Below are 22421 nucleotides of genomic sequence, written 5' to 3'. Positions count from 1 at the left end.
CTGTCTCTGTGTCTCTCTTTCTCTCTACCTTCCTTCCTCGCCTGCTCCCGTCAACTCCTCTTCCTTGCCCTCCTTAATCCTCGCTTCTCGCTCTCTATCTCATCTCGACTCCCCCTCAACACTTACTACACCATTCTCTCGTATTCCATTATTCAACATCCTCATTCCACCGTACGATACCGATTATTTCCACACACAACATCCACGCGACAACTACCTACTACCCCGTGTTGCCACCCGCTTCTCTAGCGCATCGGTTCTCTTTGTGTACCCTCGATCCGATTTCACCGCTTGTGACTTGAGTCTCGATAATTCTACACTGCTGCCGGTCGACCCGCGATTTCGGTAGTAGTATTCATCCCCGATCGAATTGTCCTTGGACAATCGCCGCCACGGCAGCCCAGCATGACGAGCAAATTTCAACAAAGACTGGTTCAAACGCTATGAGTGATGCAGACGTCCCTCCGTCGTCGTCGCTAGATCCTGTAGGTACTGATGGCCCCGGCGTGGGACACAAGGACAATGTAGCACTGAAGTCTTCGCCATCTCCTCATGGACCGGACGAGAACCAACCAGTTCCCCAAGATAATGCCACTGCGGATCCAGAAGAAGAAAATGCCAAGGCAGACTCTGAAGCAGAGACTATCATTCAGTCTGGTCGAGAATCTCTTTCGCCGGAGAAGAGAAGAAAGCATATACAACATGCTCTCCACGTACACGCCGACAAAGGGCGCAATGGAGACGGTATGGCCGATGGGGACTTGTCCCCAAACTCGAGAAAACGCAAGCGTGTTGAGGACGATGTGCCGACTAATATACAAGAAGCCGCACCGGCGACGAAATCTCGCTCTCGGACGTCGTCTTTGTCTTCTGTCGTGAAAAAAGAAAGGACAGAAGCCGTTGCGCCTGTCAAGGCTCGTCGAGACTCAATTCGTTCTACCTCCGATGATCGTCAGACTCCTGACGCCTATTCTCGTTCTCGGAAGCGCAGTCCTAGTGGAAGTGCAATGGAAGCCGATTTTACCGATAATGATTCGCATGTTCAGGAACGTCGGCGCCGGAGCTCTATCAAAGAGCGCGAAAGGCGAGAAAAGACTCATCCAGCGACAAACTCGACAGCCTCGCTGTCAAAACACCGTTCCGTTTCACCATCATATCGCTCTCACAAGCGAGTATCATCAGGTCCGCATCAAGGATCAGGCGAGATTACACAACGAAAACGAAAAATTCCAGCGCCCTTGACCAATAGTCACCGCCGTCAGAGTTCTGAGGATCGCTTGTCGGTGTCATCGTCTGCTAGCGCTTCTCCAATGCCGTCAGCGCGGTCTCGAAGACTCACATCTGAAGGCGTCCATGCTTCTTCGGCCAAGCCTTCAAATCAGAAAAAGCAACGGGATCAGAACGGACGTACACGCCTTGCAAGAGCTTGCGCCGCTCAGGAGTACGAAGTTGCGGTAGCCCGACACGCTGAGCGGCCAGAGGATCTGAATGTGGCTGACAACGCCGGAAATACTCCGCTCCAAATTGCTTCTTTGGAAGGCTGCGCACCAATCGTCAAATTTTTACTAGATGCAGGATGCGAGATTGACACGAGAAATATCGATAAGGACACTCCTCTTATAGATGCCGTGGAAAATGGTCATTTGGAAGTCATCAAACTTCTGCTTGATGCAGGCGCAAACCCCCGATTGGGCAATGCTGAAGGCGACGAGCCGTACGATCTAGTACCGTCTGATACGGAGGATTACGACGAGATTCGGAGGATCATATCTCATGCCAAGGCACMCCCGCCACGGAAACGACGTTCTGAAGACCATGGACCTCCGTCCGCCAAGGGATCCATCCCTCGTGCCACATCAGGTGCCAGTCCGAGAGATTCGCCTCCGGCACACTTGATGATGAGTCCGCCGCCAGGTTCGAGTGCTTTCAGCAGGCGAAAGACCGTCAGAAGTGAGGCAACGCGCAATGACCTTTTATGGACAAAGGCGACGCCGGAGAATCTCTGTAATTTTGCTGCGAAGGGTGATATGGCTGGKGTAGCCAATATCCTGAATGTGATTCAAAAGGCTGATACAGAATCTTTGATTGCAGCTGCTAAAGGCGGACATGAAGATGTCATGTCTCTGCTGTTAGGAATGGGCGATGCAGATGCAGATCCTGAGCCTATTCAGAATCCGAATTGTCGGCCTGGTTTCAACACGCCCATGCTGGCCGCAATCGGTCGAGGCAATCTGGCTATTATACGTCTGTTACTGGAGTACCCTGGCTTCAATCCGGCGCGACGATTATACCGCGGTAAAACCTACTACGAACTTGCAGAAGAACGTCAGGGTGATGGCTGGGAGGAAGAAGCGGACTTGTTGAAGAGAGCATATGATAAGTACAAAGGGATGAAAAAAGCACGAAAGGCCGAGGCTAAATCTCCCAAACGCCCACGAGAACAAGAGAAGGATCCCAAAAAGGCGGCGAGGCGATCTTCTTCTTCTCCCGTCAGCACTCTTCGMAAGCCTGTTCGCAGTCCGACATCATCTCGCTCAGTAGATGTTGTTGGCAAGGAGAAGATTAGAAAGCGGGATCCGTCTTTGCAGAGTAAGGAGAGACGTATCGCCACATCTCTTCACAAAGCAGCTGCCCAAGACGATGCTCTCAGCGAGCATTCTGTTGAGCACGAAACGGCCAAGTCAAAGAAATCTCTTGTACAAAGACGGCAAAGCGATGCGTCCTCAGTCAACCGTGGCGATGATGTCCCAAAACGCCGGAGATTGATCGCTGGTCGACCTCCAGATCGTGACCGACGCAGGCTCAGTCTTATGTCAACTGATTCTGTTTCTTCGCGTGAAGAGCTAACCAAGTCGCATCCTCGTGCGTTGAAGGACGCAAAAGATATGAAAGATACCTTGGAAGTCCCAGTCAAATTGAAACGGCCGCGCAACAGCGTCTCGCCCGAACGGTCGCGCTCACGAGGATCGGAGCGCGGCAGAGAATCCGAAGAGATTTTACAGAAGAAGAAACGTCGGTTACAGCACGAAGAAAACTCACGTAAATTGCTCAATGGGACTCACAAGAAAGGTGATGATACCTCAGAGGCTACCAAGGTCCCTGCCAGTAAAAAAGACAACCCTGAAACAGGCAGGATTTCCAAAGACGCTATTCCAGAAAAACGCGCACGTACAACTGAAGCCTCAGTTCCAGTGAAGCAGGAGCACAAGAAGCAAGACACCCAAGAGCTCGAACGCATACCGATGGATGAGAGTGCTAGCAAGGAAGTAGAGGCTTCTGCTGCCAGGAGAAAAGAAGAACAGCAACAGAAAGAACGTGATGCCCGCAAGGCCCAAGAAGAAGAAGAAGAAGAAGAAGAAGAAAAGAAGGCCGCTGAGCAACTGGTAAAGGAACGCATCGCCAAAGAGGAAGAGGCGGCTCGTAAAGCAGAAGAGCAAGCGCGTCTTTCCCGTGAACAGGGCGAGGAGGAGGAGCGCAAGCGTAAAGAATTAGAACAACGGCGCGTCAAACAACAAGAGGAAGAACGACAACGCAGGGCCGAGCAAGAGCGACTGCGTATTGCCAAGCTCCGCAGGGAACATGAGGAACAAGAGCAGCGACGGCGCGATGCACTTCCCAACCGACTCCGAATTTCTGCAAATCTTGTGGGAGCCAACGATCCTCGAGCTAAAAGTCATTCCTGGTTGAAACAGTTTATGCCCGTGGTCACTGCACGAACCGTACAGCTAGACTCTTCTTGCGTACCAGAAGTTGCAGAGGAGGTATGGGTTCCCAATTTCTTAGTGGCGCCTCTTCTTGCTACAAACGACTTGCAATTGTCTCAGTATGCTAGTTGGGAGAAACGGCCGGCTACTTACACGCAACGTTTGAACTTGTGGCGTGTGACGCGGCGCATCTTGGTTGATGGAGATGATATGGAAGTGCCATGCTCGTCTTTCGGAGAAGTCATTCAACGAGATGGCGAAACGCGGCCCAAATATTTCAATATGGAACACGTCTTTTGGGTTAAGTTGTCCGACTTCATGGATCTAGTGCCTCATATTCCTCACCTCAATGGCCTTGATATTGACTTCCTGAAGATGCATATTGATCAAGAGCCATCGTCACATGGCGATTTCTCCAGTCCACTGGATGGACCCAAAGTGAATGGCAATGGGTATTACCCTGACCATCACGAAGCAGCAGCTACTGTGAATGGGTTGACGAATGGGTTCGGACACACACGTCCAAGTACATATGTTTGATTCCTGCTACTAGGCGAGTTTCTTGTTGAAGCAATTATGTTTTTACGTTGGGCTGGTATTTTCCTATGTATTACGTGTATGATTATGATACCTCATTGTTAGCAACGTACATGACAGACTATTGATAGATGTTTTCTCCAACTACTATGAAAGTATGAGTGTTCCGTGGTGAGCTCTGGTAGAGCCTTATTGGCTGAAACGGTTACATAATCAAGCCCGCACTTACCAAATTGGGCTAGGGCAAGTCGGCACACATTTAGCGAGCATCAAAAATCGTCGGAATTGCTTCAGACACTGGATTTTAAACGAAAAGTTATCCAATCCATCGCCATTACTCTTTGAGGATAATCCGACATTTAAACAACAACCCACCAGATAATATCATCACAATGGTACGTATCCATTCCATTCATACTCGACTATCGGATCTTGAGAGAAGAAACATACGTCTAACATTACTTCTCTATAGTCGGACGGAGAAGAGACCATTTCCAACCCCCCCGTCGCCGAGGCCGAGGATGTCGAGGTCCCCGCTGAGTCCAGCGGTGGCCAGATGTCCGTCAACGATGCGCTCAAGGGCGTCCTCAAGATCGCCTTGATCCACGACGGTCTTGCCCGTGGTCTTCGCGAGGCTTCCAAGGCCCTCGACCGTCGCCAGGCGCACATGTGTGTCCTCAACGAGTCTTGCGAGGAGGAGGCTTACAAGAAGCTTGTTGTCGCTCTCTGCTCTGAACACGATATCCCTTTGATCAAGGTCCCTGATGGAAAGGTCCTTGGTGAATGGGTCGGTCTTTGTACGTTTCCCCTCTTCCTCCTTGTCCTATGGAATATCTTCTAATCTGTTGATCTTAGGCCAGCTCGACCGCGAAGGAAACGCCCGCAAGGTCGTCAACTGCTCTTGCGTCGTCGTCAAGGACTGGGGTGAAGAGTCCCAGGAACGTTCCGTCCTCCTCAACTACTTCCAGACCAGCCAGTAAGCTTTTCGCAAGCGAACTGCAAAAGTTTTGACTCCCGTCATCATACTCGGCTACTTATGATATAAGGGACTCTTTCTTATCTTATTTGGTGGAGGAATTGGATTGACAACTCGACTTTCGATGGTGCTTTCAACTTTTTCTCAGCGGCAAACAGATAGATGGATCCTTTAGTGTCAGAGTTGGCCAGATTTGATTAGACATGAGAAATGGAACATGACTAAAACAAAATTTTATGAAAATATCGGTAGATGTAAGCTTGGGGCATACAACGATTCACACGTGGTTATTCATGGGAATAGAACATAAACAATTCGCTCAGATGAACTGGATACATTCAAGATGGTAATATGTACGAGGGTGATGCATATAGAAGGACGGCCATGCTATAGACAGGAATAGAACACGCTATATCAAACTCAAATTCTTCGCGAACATGCTTTTTTATCCATGCCATGGGGTACCCTGCTGTATAGTAGAGAATAAACACAGCAAACTTAAAATATGTGCAAGTGAATCGAGTGTTTCGCAAGAGAGGCATCATCGAAATTCAACTGAGGGAAATGACATGGTTGGTCTCTCAGGTTTGAGGGACAGTTGCTGGTATGGTGAACTACCGGGATCGTAGTATAAGCCTTCTATCTCTCCTGTTGCGCGATGTAGAGAGATGTAGTAGAATCCAGAGATCGTAAGACCCTGGCGAGCATCGGTGGGTGTGATGAAGCAGCGTTCTGAAAGAGATTGTCAGCTTCGTGGATGTATATTAATAAAGAAAAAGATTTGCATACCCTTCCAACGCATCAGAATCCAATTTTTGTTCAATTCATCGATCACCCACTTCTTACTCAGCAAGTTCTTCGTCATTTGGTCCTCGTTCAGTCCTCTGAACGGCCGCAGTTCTCTCCAATATGTACAATCGATATCCGCGTCAGCTTGAAAACTTGTCGTCTCTAGACTATGTGCATTCAAATCGATGATTTCGCCTTCCAAAAATGTGACTATATGCGCGTCCCGGGTCGGAGACGTCTTGTCTGGTATATTGTAGGCTTCCATTGTCCCCGTCAAGGTCATTGTCGCATAATCGACGCTGTGGATGGTGACTTTGACTGGCCATAGTTCGTGTTTGCTGTTCGGAGAATGGTGATGGTCACTAGGAAAGTGGGATAGAGAGTTTGCCCAGTACCTTCGACCGCTACTCGTCGATACACTAATGCGATTTGTACTGTCATCCGCTGAGGGTTCCGTAGGCTGTGATACGCGATGGGACAGCATGTCAAAATTGTGGCCTGCAATGCTATTGACAGCTTTCTGAGACCCGGAAAAGACAGTTCCCGGCCGCAGCCACGAGCTCGACGCCGGTGGTTTGATAAAAGAAGTATCGAGTATGAAATCGCTGTCATTGTATGGTCCTTTGAGATGGTCGTATTGGACGACTCCGCCTTTGAGAGCAGTCTCGATGCTCTCTGATAACGAGCCGGAGGTGCGGACTCGCTCTAGGTACTTTATCGTTTCCCTCAGCTTGGCACTGGGCGGGTTTTCGCTTAATAAATGTCGATGTGAGTTTAATCTATCCCGTAGATCCCCAGATATGTTCCTCAAGCTCATTCTCAAGGCGCGCGATGAGGACGAGGATGTTGCATTTCTCCTTTCCCGCTCCCGTTCCCGCTCTCGCTCACGGTCTCCTTCTCGCTCCGTCTCGTTTGCTTCTTGACGGGCGAGTCGCTCTCGGTCCAAAATGTAATTTTGAAGGGTGCGTGCTCGAGAAGCATACCTTGCACCACGTCGCACAGACTGCAACAATGCCTCGGTGAATGTGTCGCTATTGTGGTCTGACCAGTGTCGGCTGCTTGGGTCTGTTGCTTCTGCCGGATCGACAGTATATGATGGTAACGCTATCCCGGTGGCATCTCGTCTCGCCATCCGAGAGAGAGATGTATTGCGATTGGCTTCGCGATCCAAGCCTCTTCCCACAGTCCATATACTATCCGGAGCTTCATTCTGGGATGTATGTTGATAGCCCAGATAATCATTTCCCGGCTCCCCTTCAGAACCAGGAGCCCATCCATAAAGTGATCTTCTACCTGATATTCGCCCCTCTGAACTCAGGTTTGTATTATATACTTCGTGCGAGCGACGGCTGGTGGGTAAACGTGGAGTAGCCTCGGCGGATGATGGTAAAAAGCGTCTTTGTTCGTCAATGTCCATGCTCTCAAGATCCACCTCCGGCAACAGCGCCAACCGCCTACGTCTGGCGCGACTTGATGAATCGGACGGGGAGTGAGGGCGCGTCCGCAGAAAATTCACGTTCTCATGGTTGGCGTCTTCGGCTTCTGTTGGAAGGTTGGTGAGTGTAGCAGCCAGACTGGGGACTGGATCTGATAACATTTGTAATTCGTTTGTAAAGTATCGGTTCGCCAAAGCAGCAGATGGAACTCCAGGTGTTTCCTGTATGGAATGCGACTCAGTTAGTATTTGATTGCCATTGCACGATCAAGTACGAGATAAGCAGGAGTCCGCATTGATAAGAGAAAGTATCACTCAGCGATCTCTTACCGTTGGAGAACTTGTCGGTGGCATCATGGAGAAGTATCAAGATTGTAGATTCAGGTAAAACATGACGAGTTGGACATAATCTGAGGATGCGATGATTTTAAATCTATCAAATTCTACCGGGTGGCGAATGAGTTGCGGCGATGGCCGTTTCACTTGAATGCTTATTATACGCGACGAAGGAATATTCACAATTTGCAGGCGGAATGCAAGTCAACGAAGCTGCAACAGATATAACCTCCCGGCTGAAGGCTCTTGAAGTGGTGAGGCTGATTGATGAATCGTGAGTGAGTCGGAGAACGTTTATCTGTAAGGCGGAGAGTTATTCCACTGACGGCATTGCGGGCGCTTTTCGCAGCCAATCATGGTTGCGTGATCTTCGTCCTCTGAGAACCCACCATACTTTGTAATACGTAGTTCTTGTCGGATTGTCAAAAGGAGAAAGAATGAAGTATTAACGAGAATAGAGATCCAAATCTATAAACATGATCTTTGATGTACATGTGCCAGCCTCCTGGTTACAACAAAAGCGACCCAAGGACGTATTTCTGAGCTCACTTCTTCAATGGAGAACACTGTTCGGCACGCTCTAAACATAAAAGCACCAACTCCCAAAATGCTTGATTGTCCACAGCTCTAGGGATGCTTACACCTTGACCTTCCGTCGGCTTTGCTATCGTACGACCTAGCTGTCCCGTGACTTCAGGAGTGCTTCCGTGTTCCCCGTCAGTCACAACGTGCACAACGAATCGCTCTCCATTTTTGTCGTCGAATTTGAGCACTTCCTTCGGATGTGCTTGCTCATAATCCGGATTCAGGTTCGATAAAATCACAGCCACTGCCAATGGGTCGTGTAGTGGCGGGCCTTCCATACCGAATGTTACGTGATAGGTGTTTGCGAAGAACACCAGCAATTCGTACAGCATTCGACGTAATTCACTTGCCGATGATGCTTGTGATGTGCTAGTTTTGAGAACTCTCTCCTGGATTGGAACTGTCGCAAGTACTTGATGCGTCAAATCCAAGGCTATCAAAGTCGTCTTTGGGCTAAGAATCGGGTTCGACAAGATAGATCGGGAGGCTTCTGGGTCACACTGAGAATCTCTGTTTAGCGGCGAAACTATCGGCGATAGTGCCTACCAAAACATAGAGTTCAAACACTCACGTATATATTGAACTCGGCCCACGGCGTGGTGTTTCCAACTCGAGACTCTTCTCCCGGGAGCCGACTCATGGGCACATCCGTGAATCCTTCTCCAACGGCACCGCCCATGATACTCAGACCCTTAATATGTTCTGCAACCTCGGGAAAGGTTGCAAATAGCAGGCCAATGTTTGTCAATGTGCCCGTAGCAACGAGCCATGCCGTATTAGGTGGTTGGGCTAACAGGGCATTACGCATCGCTAGAATTGGGTTCGCATCCAGAACAGGAGGCCGACTTGCCTTGGGCAAGAGATCTGTGCCATCGAGACCAGAGTGGCCTATATGAGCAGGAACCTTGTTAGAAGCTGTTACCCAGACCATAGTCATGCTAAATGCCTACCATGGATATCTGGCGCATGTACTGCAGCTCGACTGAACGGCTTCTTCGAGCCGGGAAAAACTGGGATATCGGGTCGTCCGATTGCTTCTAGGACACTGCCCGCATTTGCCGTCGTGTTCGCCAAAGACGAGTTGCCATGGACTGTGGTAATACCAAGAAGATTCAAGGACGGATGGTGGGCTGCAAGAAGAATTGCGAAAACGTCCTACTCATGGTTGACGGTCAGGGCTTGAGATGTAAGTCTTTGCAAGTGTCTGTATTCTTACGTCGTGTCCTAAAGCCATGATCAGTTCTCGTTCACGTTGACCTAACAGCATGCCACTAACCTGGATCGCAATCAAGCCATAGCGGGATAGTAGATGAAGACATTCCGTATAGATGGTTTGCAAAATTCGCTCTGTTTATATATTGAATTTACAACCTTAAGATCAGGAGAGAAAAAAACATGCAGCAATGAGTATAAATTTTTAGAATTGAAGTTGTACAAAAAAGAGATGATCGCTGGTATCCTCCCACTTGGCGCTGATAGGCCGCTTCCTGCCTCGGGAAGCCACCTTCCTCTTTGGATGTTTTTGTCTTTAGCTTCCTTCCGCCGAGCCATCTCGACAACTCTTCTTTCTCTGTCTCCTTCTACTTCTACTTCTACTTCTACCTTTCTTGTGATAGACTATTGATTGCTATCACTCAGTCTGACTGTGGACTGCTCCAGCGATGCAATGACCACGAGCCTACCCCCGAGAGGTCCCTCTCCATTCAACCCTGGAGCAACGACGTCACAACCAAAAACCTCCAACGTCTCCTTCGCATCCTCGCAACCCGGTCGAACGAAGTCGCGAACAGAGAATCGAAGGAACACAGCTGATTCGGAGTCCAATGACACATCTGGTGACAGAAGTACCGTCGCGCTAATTCGGCGTGTTCTTTGTCCTGATGTCTCCACATATGGATCGAGCGCACCCCGACCCTTGCAAGAGCTCCTACCACCCTTGACCAGTTCCAACGATGTGGATTTGCAATTGTACGCTCTGACTGCGGTCATTATCAAGGAATTTGTCTATTCATGGTATGCAAGGATTACACCAGATCACTTCTTTGTCGACGAAGTCTTGCAACTGATTGCACACTGCACGCGGGCCTTGGAACAAAGACTTCGGCGGGTGGACGTTGGGCAGCTCGTCTTGGACGAAGTCACTGGACTGGTTCACGCTCATATTACCGGTATGCACTCCAATATCCCCACTCTTCTTTCCGTCTGAACATAATCTTATACCCAATGGTGTCTCTAGCATACCGAATCGCGACACAGGGCTCCGACTTGGTTGCAGTGAAGCCATCTGCTCGTGAGATATACCACCATCTTAACCCACACCCAGGACTCTCACCAGTGCCAAATGTATCGACACCATCACGATCATCGGAGCAACAGAATAATGAGAATTTGTACCGTCACTTGCTGGCACAAGGCGTGTTGGCGGTGCTATTGCCGACTGAAGATTTGGAAAATGTGTGTTTGAGAACACTTGTCGAAGATGTTCTGTCCGATCTGATCTTGGGCAACCAAGTTAGTGGGAGGATATGTGAGGGCTGGTTTATCTGGACCGCAATTAGCAAGGTCATTACTATGGCGAAACAGCGGGATTCTGTGACCACAGTGACTGTAGGGCAGAGCCTGGATGCCGTAGCGGACTTGAACCGCCTGGAACGATTTGGTCTTCTGTCAGAGGACGGAAACGAAGACAGAAATGCCCAGAAGCATAGGCGGTCCACGGCTTCGCTATGGCTATGGAAGATACTATATTCCGTCTACCTCACATATGTTACGATGCGTTTTGTCATCGGTGGATTGCTACATACTGCATTATCCAATCCAGTGGTAAAAACTACAGAGATGTTACAAGCGGCCCCTGTCGCTACGACAAAAGCAACAAATCAGCCAAGTCTATGCCGTCCTGTGCTCAGCTACAGAGTCTTTAGTTTGATATCCCAATCATTGGGGGTACCACAGAGAATGCCATGGCTAAATGGTTCGCTCTCGTTGATTCAGAGTTTGTTTCTGGCAGGTCCTGGCAAGATAGGTGAGACAGGTAGCGTTCTTGATCGGTAAGTAGATATTTTTGGCTTTCTGTTTTCGTTTATCTTCTTTGACTCCCTGTCTCCACTTCGTCACAATATGCATCGGAGAAGACTCCGACCTTCACGCGCGCGTTGTGTTCATTTATCATGACTACAATTCTACTTCAAAGAACCAGTACCACTCTAAGATCCTTCAATGTTGAAGCCTCTCGTTTCTCTACGAGTTTGTCAAATCGAATGACGGAAAGAGGACGGTGCCATTGTCAATCAGCATGTCTCAAAGCTTCATCGAATGGGCTATCGTCGCGGGCAGACTTATTTCTCGCATGACCGTGTGAACAGCCACTTCACCAATCTGATTGGAAATGAACTATCTCGTCAGCATAGCCCAGTTTCGGCTACTCGCATAGCGTCTCGGTCACTTGATCTGCTAAAACTCCCAAATGGGCCAATGCGGTTTCACCGCGACTCATGATTGCAAGGATTTCCACCTATTCCTCGCCCTCCATTTTTCGCCCTACACCCTCGATAAATGACCCTGTGCAATCTTTCAGTGACGAATCTTACGAACACTATACCGACCCATTACAATACAATACATACGGAAATCATCATGGGTATACACTTACAATACCACCGAACTATTTATTACGTTACATTCCGAGACTCTTAGTATGGTGGGTCGCGGTTCACAATACGGCCACGACTGTTATCCATGTCATTACTATTATTTTTCGCTATTATCCTGGCTTTTCAAGTCTTCGGCTCCTGTCGCTATGGTCCGCAGAGATTGGGCACCATTCCAAAATCGAGTTTCTCACATTCTATCGAGAGAATGTACCCTCATTTTGAACCGCCGTTACTGATACCCAACAGGGTATAGTGTTTCAATCTATCAGTTACGAGTCAAGACACACCAACCGGAGGTCGATGCACTGCTCAGTGCTCACGACTAATGAGTGTGGCCTGAGCTGGTTGATCATTGACGGACCGAGGTGCCTGGATCGGCCCTTACCTCCCGTCTGTCAGTGAAGCTTCTGCCCAATGGTAAACCGTGAGCGATCGATTTGAATTTTCGCTTGATCCTGCTACGCCGTAAAATCGGTCTCATCTTGCATGACGTCTGGCACCACCCCGCAAAGCCCATACTTGTTCTCTTTAATCCCGCCGAATCTGATCGCTGATCGCGATTTAAACTTGGAGTTGTCGACTATGGCATTATTGCATCCATGGCCATTGTAAAGATTGTTCACAGGCTGTCCGTGTTCGAGTACCCACCAATGAGACACAGGACGGAGTGGAAGGACAAGAACGCTAATCCGCTACTCATGGCAGCTTACTTTGTCAAACACATGCCAAAACGCTACCATGGACTTAGCACAAGTCTAGCAATTGACTTTGCTTGTTCGAGAAAGGCGAATTGCAATTCCAACCGTGAACGCCCTGATGCTACTATCCATCAACAGCAATTTACAACACAAGTCATTTGAATAGTCTAGTTTGATTTGTAATGCGCTCTGGTTGGAATATACCTAGTGGCAATTTGCAGTTGGATACTTCCGAGTACTCTCTGATTCAAGCCTGACATGCATTTTCGCATCTTTGGTCATGCTACTGAAAAGTCTAGGCCAATTCACAATCGCGCGCGGGTTGATGGAGACATGTTTTTCCTTTTCGCAGACATGATTCGGCGCTCATCTCGCTAGAGCTGCGACCTTTTCCTTTCTTTTTTCCCTTTTCTTTGTGCTATGTATTGCTTTTTCTCACACGGTCGGCGTTCATCTCTCTTCCCTATTCGGCCGACTTTTGATACATCAGGATTTCGCATCTGTCTCTTCTTCGCTAACCAATTACTACATTCGATTAGGTACCTACGCGATTTGATAAGCAGATATGTACTGACCCCCACGATTTTGCCGGTTTTGTTATTTACCGTCAGAACTACTCTTTTCCCGTCGAATGCTCGTCCTGTTAGTGTATCAACCAATAACAACAATTTTGGTCAACAACCTTCTCGACCCAGTAACGACGTATCTCCTTCCTTTCAGCAACCACAGCAGGGGCAACCTTTGAACGGCACAGACCACCAGACAGTTATTGATAACTCTGATATTAAGGATGCATCTACCCCAGCTCCGGGAGGCAATACTCCTTCCCCGTCTGAGATTGCTGTTATCAAACGTCAATGCGCCACGGATATATTGTCACTAATTCCGGAGTCTGTCGCTCGAGCCTTTTTCCGTGGCAATGCCGAAAATCAAGTCAATGACTATCGCCCTCATGATAGGAACGAAAGTAGTCATAATGAGACATCACCTTTTACTAGCAAAGGCTCGTCACAGAGCTCGACAGCTGATACGGAAGACCTTCTGGAGACTATAGAAAGTGATTTACTAGACCCATTCTCCGATGCATACTGCAACAAACATCTCATCTATGCCATTGTCGAGTTGGTGTTGATCAAACTGATTCCAGAGTTGTCAGAGCAGAGCGTGAGTAGTCTCATGGAAGAGCGTGGGATTGTAAAGTGACTCTACATGTTGATTGTTTGTTCTTCATAGCGATTCACTAGAAAAATGATTGATAATGAGATGAATATGACGACTGGATATGAAAACGTGTACTGAGGGTGATAGATAGCGAACTTCAGAATTGCATTATACACAAGCCGCCCAGCATCATAAATTACATACAGCATACTTCTGGAGCAAACATGTCTCCAAGGCATGAAGCAGATATAAAACTATATATAAATGAGAGAATGAGAAGCGAAAGGAAAACAAAAGCCACAAAAAGCCAACCAGGCAAGCTCCCTCGATGAATATCGAATGATAGTGATTGAAAGAAACTGAACAGTAATCAAAAATCGACTAACAAAGACCGAAGAGCAAAGATGAATGCAACAAACCCCCAAAAAGAGGACGAGGTAAAGGTATAGGCTGAAATACCTGTAGATGCGGCGTTTTCGAGCTGCTCTGCTTGTTCGTGGTGTATGTGGTGGTTGCCCGATATGTTGTAGTAATTCGTTCTAGTCCCCTTGTAAATAGGACCCCTTCTTGTGTCAATGTTTCCATAGGCCGAAATAATAAGGGAAAAAACACATTCCAATGCGTTCAATCAAGTTCAAAATAGAAAGAAAAAACTCCGGCAAGAATGGGGGTCGCCCCCCAGGTTTTGATCTTGCCATCCCACCTCTTCTTATATCCGTATTTGCGTCCCTAGCCCTTATAATGATGATGCCCGTGGTCCTAAAATATATCCCATAGAAAATGAAAAGTAAGAGATAAGGAAACAAAGTGGAAAGGTATCGAGGAGGAAATGAAAATTGACTATGCATAAGAAATCAAACAGTTGTAACAAGTATAGACTATGTCAAGGAGTGAATACTCCTCTTCTTAGTCATTTGAGGACCATCGGTGTCCTCATCTATGCGATGAAGCCTGCCCGAGATTGACTGGTTGTTGTGTACCAGATCAAGCTTTTCCATCAATTTACCCATTGTAACATAGTCCTGCATCTGTAGCCCTAAACCTGAAGGTTGGTTCTGGATATAGTTCATGACCAGCTCTAGGGCACGTCGCGCTTCGTCCTGCGTCGGTGATCCAGGAGAGACTGGACTGCTCACTGTGCTGGATCTAGATGGTGGTACGGGTGGAGGCTGCATCGAGGTACTGATCGATTTCAGGTCTGAGTTGCTTCTGTGATGTTTCATTGAGCTGTTGCTGTCATCGCCAGTATCGTTCGGGCTTTTGTGTTCCGAGTCATCATCCAAGGGTGAGTCGACCACTGAAACGGAGAGTGATCCGTTCATGGAGTGCTTTGAGTTTGTGACCTTGTGGTGTTCCCCCTGTCCATTCAGAGACTCGGCATCTCCTGCAAGTGGGAATGTCTGGCTTCGGGGTCGACTAGCAGCAGAACTGATTGAAGGCAGGCGAGACCGCACGGTTGGAGTGTATGGGCTTTCAGAGACCAAAGGTGATGTCGGACTAGCTACGCCGGCAGACAATGATGGGATCGTGTCGAGGGAAGTCGTGCTCTGCGAGTGGCCATGCTTGACTGGATCTCTGGAGAAATCGAGAAGAGCGCTCTCGCCAAGTTCTTTCTTTAGGGTTTCTTGGCTCATAGAAGGTGAAAGAGGCGACGGCGTCAATCCTGTAGGAGAAATAGGCGATACACCCGTCGATATGAGCGTGCCAGTTGGAGAGTGAATATGAGGCAGGTCTTCTCTATCGCTTGCGATTGTATCTGTAGAGTTCTTTCGAGACTTTGATCCTGACAGGTTATTTTTCTGCTTGAATTTCTCCAGCCAACTTGCGGTGAGGATCTTTGATTTCCCATCTGGACTAGCACAGGTTGTAGCGAAGAAATGTGCTTTCTCTTTGATCATAGCGTCCGTCAAAACGAATCCCTGGCGCTGATAGTTTCGAGCCCAGTTGGCAAGAGCCTTTTCGATGTCGGGCACTTTTCCTTTACTTCGTTTGATGGGAGATCGGCTTCCGTCATCCATACTTAGGTACTTTTCTTTTTGTCGCAGGACCTTGGATACAGTACTGTAAGACAATCAGCATGAAGGTCCTTTATAGCTCAGAAGAATCTTATTTTACCTCCTCTCTACACCGAATAAAGCTATGATGAAATTAGTAACCTCGTCTTTGTGATTCCATTTGCTGGGCAAACTAACCTCCTATGTCAGTCTGTTTAGCTGACTTGTTCTCTTCATGGTACAAGCACATCCGACGGCGATCTTCATCCGTCAAGGTCCTACGAGGTGTCGGCGCAGACGGTGCGGGAGTCGTATGTAAAGGCCGGATAGGCACTGGCTGGGGTATTGACAAAGTCGGAGTAGGCGCAGGCGACAGTGAAGTCTCCGGGAATGGTGACTGGGTAGTCAACATACTAGGCCAAGGATGAGCCGGCATGGTCAAGTTAATTGTCGAATATGGCGGAGGAATAGACATGCTGTATGCCGGTTCCAGTGGCATGATAGGTGAAGATCCATAGCTGAATCCATGGAAATCCGGCAATGGTGGGCTGTGATGCGAGCCTCCTGGCGACTCAAATGCGCCTAATTCGATCCATGGAGAACTTCCATAATCACTCTCCTGTCCGTTGGGTGCATCCGTATCCATGGTCGAAAGTACTTCGTCCACAGATACGAAATACACCGGGGAGTTGCCCTTGTCGTCGATGAAGTTTGCGTAAATCACTGCGGAGTAAAAAGGAATTTTCCGAGTTCCAGTCAATAATCGATTTGATCCAGAAGAGCTTGAGAAAGTAGCTAGCAATCTAAGAGAGTCGATTGCTTTAAAAGTGCCGACTAATGGACTGGTATATTGTTCCTCAGGCGCACTTTGATATCAGATTATTTGTAACGAGACAATTCATTGTCGAGTTGGAATGTCCGGTCACGAAAAGCACACACACACACACACAATAGCTTATGGTTTCTCCGGAGAAGGTTAGCGAGGTCAGGTCGAGTATAAGTCGAGTCCAGATCCCGGGTCCAGGGAGGTAGGTAATCGAGTGCCTGGGGAGATAATGAATGAGTGAGTGAGTGTATATGTATGTAAATATGTAACTAGGCAGTATGCAGCGATATGTATATATATGAGATTGTATATATGTATGCAGGCCAGAGGCTAAGATTAAACAAAGCTTTGCCGCGAGCTGCAGGTATTTGGGGGAGAGGGGAAGGAAAATCGGCGGAAAATCAAGCCTTGTTGGACCGAATCGACTCCTGAGGGGCAACCTTAGGCAATAAGGCGATAAAATACCTACCTGGGTACTCCGTACAGTAGCAGTAATAATGGGATGGCTGCCAATCGGGGCGGGTAAAGAAACTATTATTTAGCCTTGGGCTGTTGCAGGGAGGGTGGAAAATCAAATAAATAAAATAGGACCCATGTATTAGTTATTGCAATTTAGGTATATATCATGGGAAAATCGGTAGAAAAAGAAAGTACATAATAAATACTATAATCTATCGATTTTATATTACTGCTTGCTTTCCCCCCTTCTTCATTGTCTTTCATTCTCCATCGAATTACTACTAGATTCCTAGCGAGAAAGAGCAAAGGACGAATAATGTACTGTTTGTCTGCTCGGATGAGAAAGGGATTCACGGCGTAGCTCTCATTTGTTTCGTGCCTAACCAATTGACATTCTCGAAGGGTGAGATCAGTTGTAACTTGGAGTTAACTTCCAAATCCTACCTAATCCATTCATAAGCAGTCATTCACAATTGACAGGTACGTATGGAGCAAGCTAGCTTTCTTTTCAAGCCGAATTATTTAGATAGGTTGATCTAGGGCATGGTTGAAATTCAGGATAGTACTTACAAGTAAGTTACCGTCTCCGTACCATTAGATGTGTAATTTCACCTGGTATCTGTACACGGAAATAATTACTGCATATTCATAACATCTGAGCAGTCCAGTTAGCTAGCGGTAATTTTCCTACCTTTTTGTTCATTTCGTTTGAGGCGAGAAAGTCGAGTACATTGTCAAATAAAAACGCAAGTACGTAGGTCAAGGGAAATAAAATGGCTGATACGGCACGGTGGTTGGCTGGGGTGAGAAGAAAATACAGTGCGGAGACCTCGAACGATTGGCTCTTTCTGACCGGGCTATTTTGACAGGGGTATTTAGTTTCCTTTTAGTTACTTTTTTCTATCTAGGGCCAAAAAAGAGATCAGAAAAGTGAGGGCTATTCTACGGAGTAATCTAGTTTGATCTTGCCTTGTCATTTTTTACCGTTCCGAAACGGCGGTTTTTCTGTTACATACTTACAGGCATACCGTACGGTGTAAGATACAAGCGAATGTTACTGTATCTCAATCAATCAGTCTTCTTTGGAATATCCCGCAGAACTATCTACTGTGCCATTCGCCGTTTGTATGGTTGACAACGGTCGAATCAACCAACAGTTTCGGATCCTAACTTTCCATATGGCTAGATACAGATCACGAGCAATCTCCATTTTGGGGACTGGGCTATATCACGAAGCAATCATTAGCAGCTTCGAACGGAATACGCCATAAACCCGTCTTCGTCTATCAGCGAGAGCGAGTCAGATGACAACCGATCTGTAGGGGAAGATACTGTATCATCCTCGATGCTACTACAATATCTTAGTACGGGTGGTCTCGAGTCATTTGAGGCACGAATTGATTTAGATTTCGATGCTCGTCATCCAGTGATTGTTAGCAAAAGCAGCATAACTCAGCACGAAGGTTTGATCTAGGAGAAAACGGCACGGACGATTCGAAAGAGTGAAGCAGAAAAATGGAGCAGTAGACATCGAGCAGCCTATAATGTACATAGACCCATCATGAGTACTTTGACATGCGGACTTGATGACACTTTTTTGGAAGCTGGCACAGATTTCGGTCGCCTACGCCGAGGCAAGGCATATGAAACGAGACATGCAACTGCCATGCTGATTACACACTTTAAACTTTCCACATGTTCCTACTTCAATCTCCACGAGATACAAAGTTTATGATGTAAGGAATACTTGGCCGTACACTTTCGGTCCGTCCGGGTAATCCCTCGTTTGCTGAGGCAGGGGAGATCTACATATGTAAGTAGTTAGCAAGAAAATCTACTACAAATTAGGGAAATTCTGATCTTCGTTTCTTGTCCTTTTTGGCATGATTCATTGATCGTCATATCGCGATACTGGTCTAAGCTACGTAGTTAGCACGGACCACAGACTTTTTGGTGATCACTTTTAGATCAAATACAAACAAGTATTGGATAATCCGTACATGTCATACACACTAACACGAGAGAATACTTACGAGGTTGCGTAAGCATGTAGTAAGAAGTTAGTGACTTAGTATCCACTTCTCATATCCGATGCATGACTGACACTCAGGTGAGCGAAATTGGCTGCGGGTTCACGAGGCTAATCAGAGCGACTATGTACATAGATTGCGTGGGGAACATGTATATCTTGTGCCTTCCTGCGACGTCGCCGCAAGCTGCCATGTTGCATACCCATATCCCAGTTACGGAGGACTAGAATAGTCGCTTGTCATACGCTGCATCTATGCGGAGAGACATGCGAGAATGCGGACTCATGACAGGGCAATTGCTTGATTCTGTGCAATAACATGCAGTATTTTCCAATACATGTCAGACTTCCAACGACACGGAGATTAGGAGAAATACCACAGTACGTATGGACTTTTGATCGAGACCAAAACCTAGTTACTAGCCAACTTTGAGCTAGATATGAAAGAATATAGTACTCCGTGCCATGTAGTTATCCTGCGTAGTATGTAGCTACCCAGGCTATCCTGGGTCATAGTTCGTATCCATGACAAATCTACAAGGATAGTATGCAGGGACCAGTAGTATACAATCTCCAACGTGAGGCTTTTTTTTTTACCGTCGGCTTTTGGTTTGTCTCTGTGTACTACGTAAGCTAATCACATATACGCAGAAGAGGGGAAAATATGATCACCAAGCTCAGGATAGTCAGAATACATGAGTAATTTTGGTATGATTCGATACTTATCTTGGCTTAAGCTTAATGCTGAATTACGTATTGTGCACGTTTCATTACGTACGTAGTTGTCTCGCCTTGTATCCTAGCCGAATCGTATCAAGACAGTTGATACTATGCGATGAGCCAATCATATTGCAAAAGTGACGATTTGCTGCCGATAAGAACGTCCGACGTATGTTTGGGTGGGCATGAAGTAGGTCCGGGCCGCAAACCTTGTTCTGCTTTCTTTGTTACATTTTCTTCATCTTTTATAAGTATAATGGTATTGTTGACAGATGATAGCAATCAAACAACAAACACTTGCGAAGTGAACCAGTTCTTGTTTAGTCAAATCACTTTTTGCCCGTAGTGGCTTGACCGGAATGGAGGAGAAGTGCTGCTCAGGCAATCGGTGAAAGTAGTACCGTTCTCTTCCGTACCACGGGCAACTGACTATTAATAGGACGGCGAGGCTGGCTGGAACATCCAGTAGGGTTCTGAGAAGTACTTGACAGCATGATATGTAATACTGTACAGATACAAAATACATATACACAGTTACATACCATACAGTACGTCGATACAGAACTATAATATGCAGTCTGATTGGCGAAGATCCGCACGCAGGTCCACAGAGGCTGAGCTAGAGCCTGCGGCATCCGTGGAAACTAAGCACGCTAACAGACTAGCGCCCTTTATGTACCGCAAATCCATGGGGAAAGATGAGATGGTGAGATTTTAGCCAAGCACGATCCTTGAGCGGCGGTTCGTCAAGGCTGAAGCAACGAAGCAACTTAGCGACAGTATGGTCGTACTACTAACGCAGTCTAGCGTCATGGGCCAGACCACGGTACGGCGAAGAGTCGGCGAAGCGAAAAGTGAAAATCAACAAATGAGAATCCGTTGCGTGATGTATCGATTGCAAGGCTGTGAGCCCTGACTGGCTGGCCACCCTCCTCGAGTCTAGTTTAGCGCCGTAACTCGAGAAAAGAGGGGACTGGGGAGGAGTTGGACAAGGATGCGCAATTAAATGAGGAAAAGGAACGGGCCAATCCAGCTTGAAAGATGCCATATATTAAATGAAATTTCTGGCATTTGACTTTCTAAGCCACGGGGCTAGCCCTTTAGGATTTTTGTTCATCCAAAATTTCAAATAGAGTGGGGATCTTGATTGATGATTTGAAGGCTCAAACTTGGACTTGGACAAAGCTTCCGACGGAGCGAGCCACTGCCTCTTCGGGCCGCTGTGGATGACATTCGATTGACTGGCCGCATGGTGGACCTGGCTTACTCTCAAGCGTCCTAGTCTACTTGCTACTTACGGCGTAGTTGGTACTAGACTACTAATTAGATTCCGTTTACGTACGTACTCCGGAGGTGTATCCTTGAGGTACACGGTAGATTCCGGGTGCCTACTACCGAGCTGCAAAGACAACTTGACAACCCTCAACGACCCTGGAGTACGCACCGCGCGAAACGTTCCTAATTAGTCACTAGCGATTACTGATTGCTGTTAAAAAAGCATGGAAATGATTTCTAATACTGGCCGATCTGACACGCGGGGACAACGACGCATGTCCGAGGCTAAAGGCCGATCTCGGATAGTCTAATATCAACTCATCAGCTCTCGAATCTCCGTCAATTGACCGTTTGCCGCAGTTACCTATGAATATTGGATTGTCTTTTCGACCAGCTAGCCCGTAGCTATTTGAACTATTGAGATATATCATGCTTATTATGATTGACATTGACCATAAAAGATGAAGCCTTTCGTGGGGGACAGTAATAACCAGCATTACTACGTAGTATGGTCAGTAAACACATCTACTCAGCTTGTTCAACTAGATCATATTGGTACGTGCGGAGTAATCGCATTTCAATCATCCTTCGTACACTATATAGGCGAACTAGACTAAGCGCAACATCGTCTGATTTAAAACTTTTATACGAGAAATCCTAATCGTTCATTGGTGTAATATTCTTTGAATTAAATTACCTCGTTGGTTGATAGAGTCTCGACTCCTCTACACTAACCCTCTTCGAATAACTACCTGTAAGCGTCAAGTCGAAATGTGAAGAGCATAAGCATCAATCGTAGGTTTTCCGGGATGCAGCAATAAACGATCCGGCCCGTCAGACTAACACCTGTTTGTTCGTTAGCTTGGTATCCAGACTGGTACGAGTCAGGGCATTTCAATCCTGCTTTGACTGACAGTTTTTGAATTCTCGCTATAGGGGAAACACGCTAGAGTTAATTGAGCATTGGAGGTACGTAATCTGGTCCATATTGAAAAATCCTTCTTGCGTCGTGGAATCTAGGTTGTTCGGTTCAGAGAGCCGATCGTGAAGGAGGTTTCAGGATATATAGATATGTGTCGTTATTAATATCAATCTCGGTTATAGCCTGACAAGAGTGCGTCATTCAGAAAATTCAATTTGTTTTCTTTGTTGGATCAACAATATGATTGTCGTAGAGTTCGTTCGCAAGCGGAGTCAAGATCCGCGGCGGAGATCGTCAATTACAGTTGTGACCTGAGGCATAC

General features: G+C 47.1%; 4 protein-coding genes across 4 annotated transcripts; 2 read left to right on the top strand and 2 right to left on the bottom strand.

Moving 5' to 3' along the window:
* Positions 1 to 443: 443 nt before the first annotated feature.
* Positions 444 to 5221, top strand: BHQ10_000359 (uncharacterized protein; the record flags this gene model as incomplete). The annotated part of the gene is made up of 4 exons (XM_040875862.1): positions 444 to 4230; positions 4620 to 4636; positions 4714 to 5038; positions 5097 to 5221. The coding sequence occupies 4 exons, from the start codon at positions 444 to 446 to the stop codon at positions 5219 to 5221; spliced, it is 4254 nt and encodes a 1417-aa protein (XP_040728864.1).
* Positions 5222 to 5758: 537 nt separating this feature from the next.
* BHQ10_000358 (uncharacterized protein) lies at positions 5759 to 9681 on the bottom strand (the record flags this gene model as incomplete). The annotated part of the gene is made up of 7 exons (XM_040875851.1): positions 5759 to 5949; positions 6007 to 7663; positions 8419 to 8862; positions 8934 to 9250; positions 9313 to 9517; positions 9579 to 9586; positions 9639 to 9681. 7 exons carry the CDS (start codon positions 9679 to 9681, stop codon positions 5759 to 5761), a joined length of 2865 nt encoding a protein of 954 aa, XP_040728863.1.
* Positions 9682 to 10028: 347 nt separating this feature from the next.
* BHQ10_000357 (uncharacterized protein) lies at positions 10029 to 13916 on the top strand (the record flags this gene model as incomplete). Its single annotated transcript, XM_040875840.1, has 4 exons — positions 10029 to 10530; positions 10599 to 11185; positions 11287 to 11387; positions 13409 to 13916. The coding sequence occupies 4 exons, from the start codon at positions 10029 to 10031 to the stop codon at positions 13914 to 13916; spliced, it is 1698 nt and encodes a 565-aa protein (XP_040728862.1).
* An 836-nt stretch (positions 13917 to 14752) lies between these two features.
* Positions 14753 to 16514, bottom strand: BHQ10_000356 (uncharacterized protein; the record flags this gene model as incomplete). The annotated part of the gene is made up of 3 exons (XM_040875829.1): positions 14753 to 15935; positions 15990 to 16011; positions 16067 to 16514. The coding sequence occupies 3 exons, from the start codon at positions 16512 to 16514 to the stop codon at positions 14753 to 14755; spliced, it is 1653 nt and encodes a 550-aa protein (XP_040728861.1).
* Between the last annotated feature and the right edge of the window lie 5907 nt (positions 16515 to 22421).

This window comes from Talaromyces amestolkiae, assembly GCF_001896365.1.
Source record: "Talaromyces amestolkiae strain CIB chromosome Unknown scaffold1.1, whole genome shotgun sequence".
Classification (NCBI taxonomy): Eukaryota; Fungi; Ascomycota; class Eurotiomycetes; order Eurotiales; family Trichocomaceae; genus Talaromyces; species Talaromyces amestolkiae.
The sequence above is the reverse complement of the archived record's forward strand: the minus strand, read 5'-3'. Positions and strand labels throughout refer to the sequence as shown.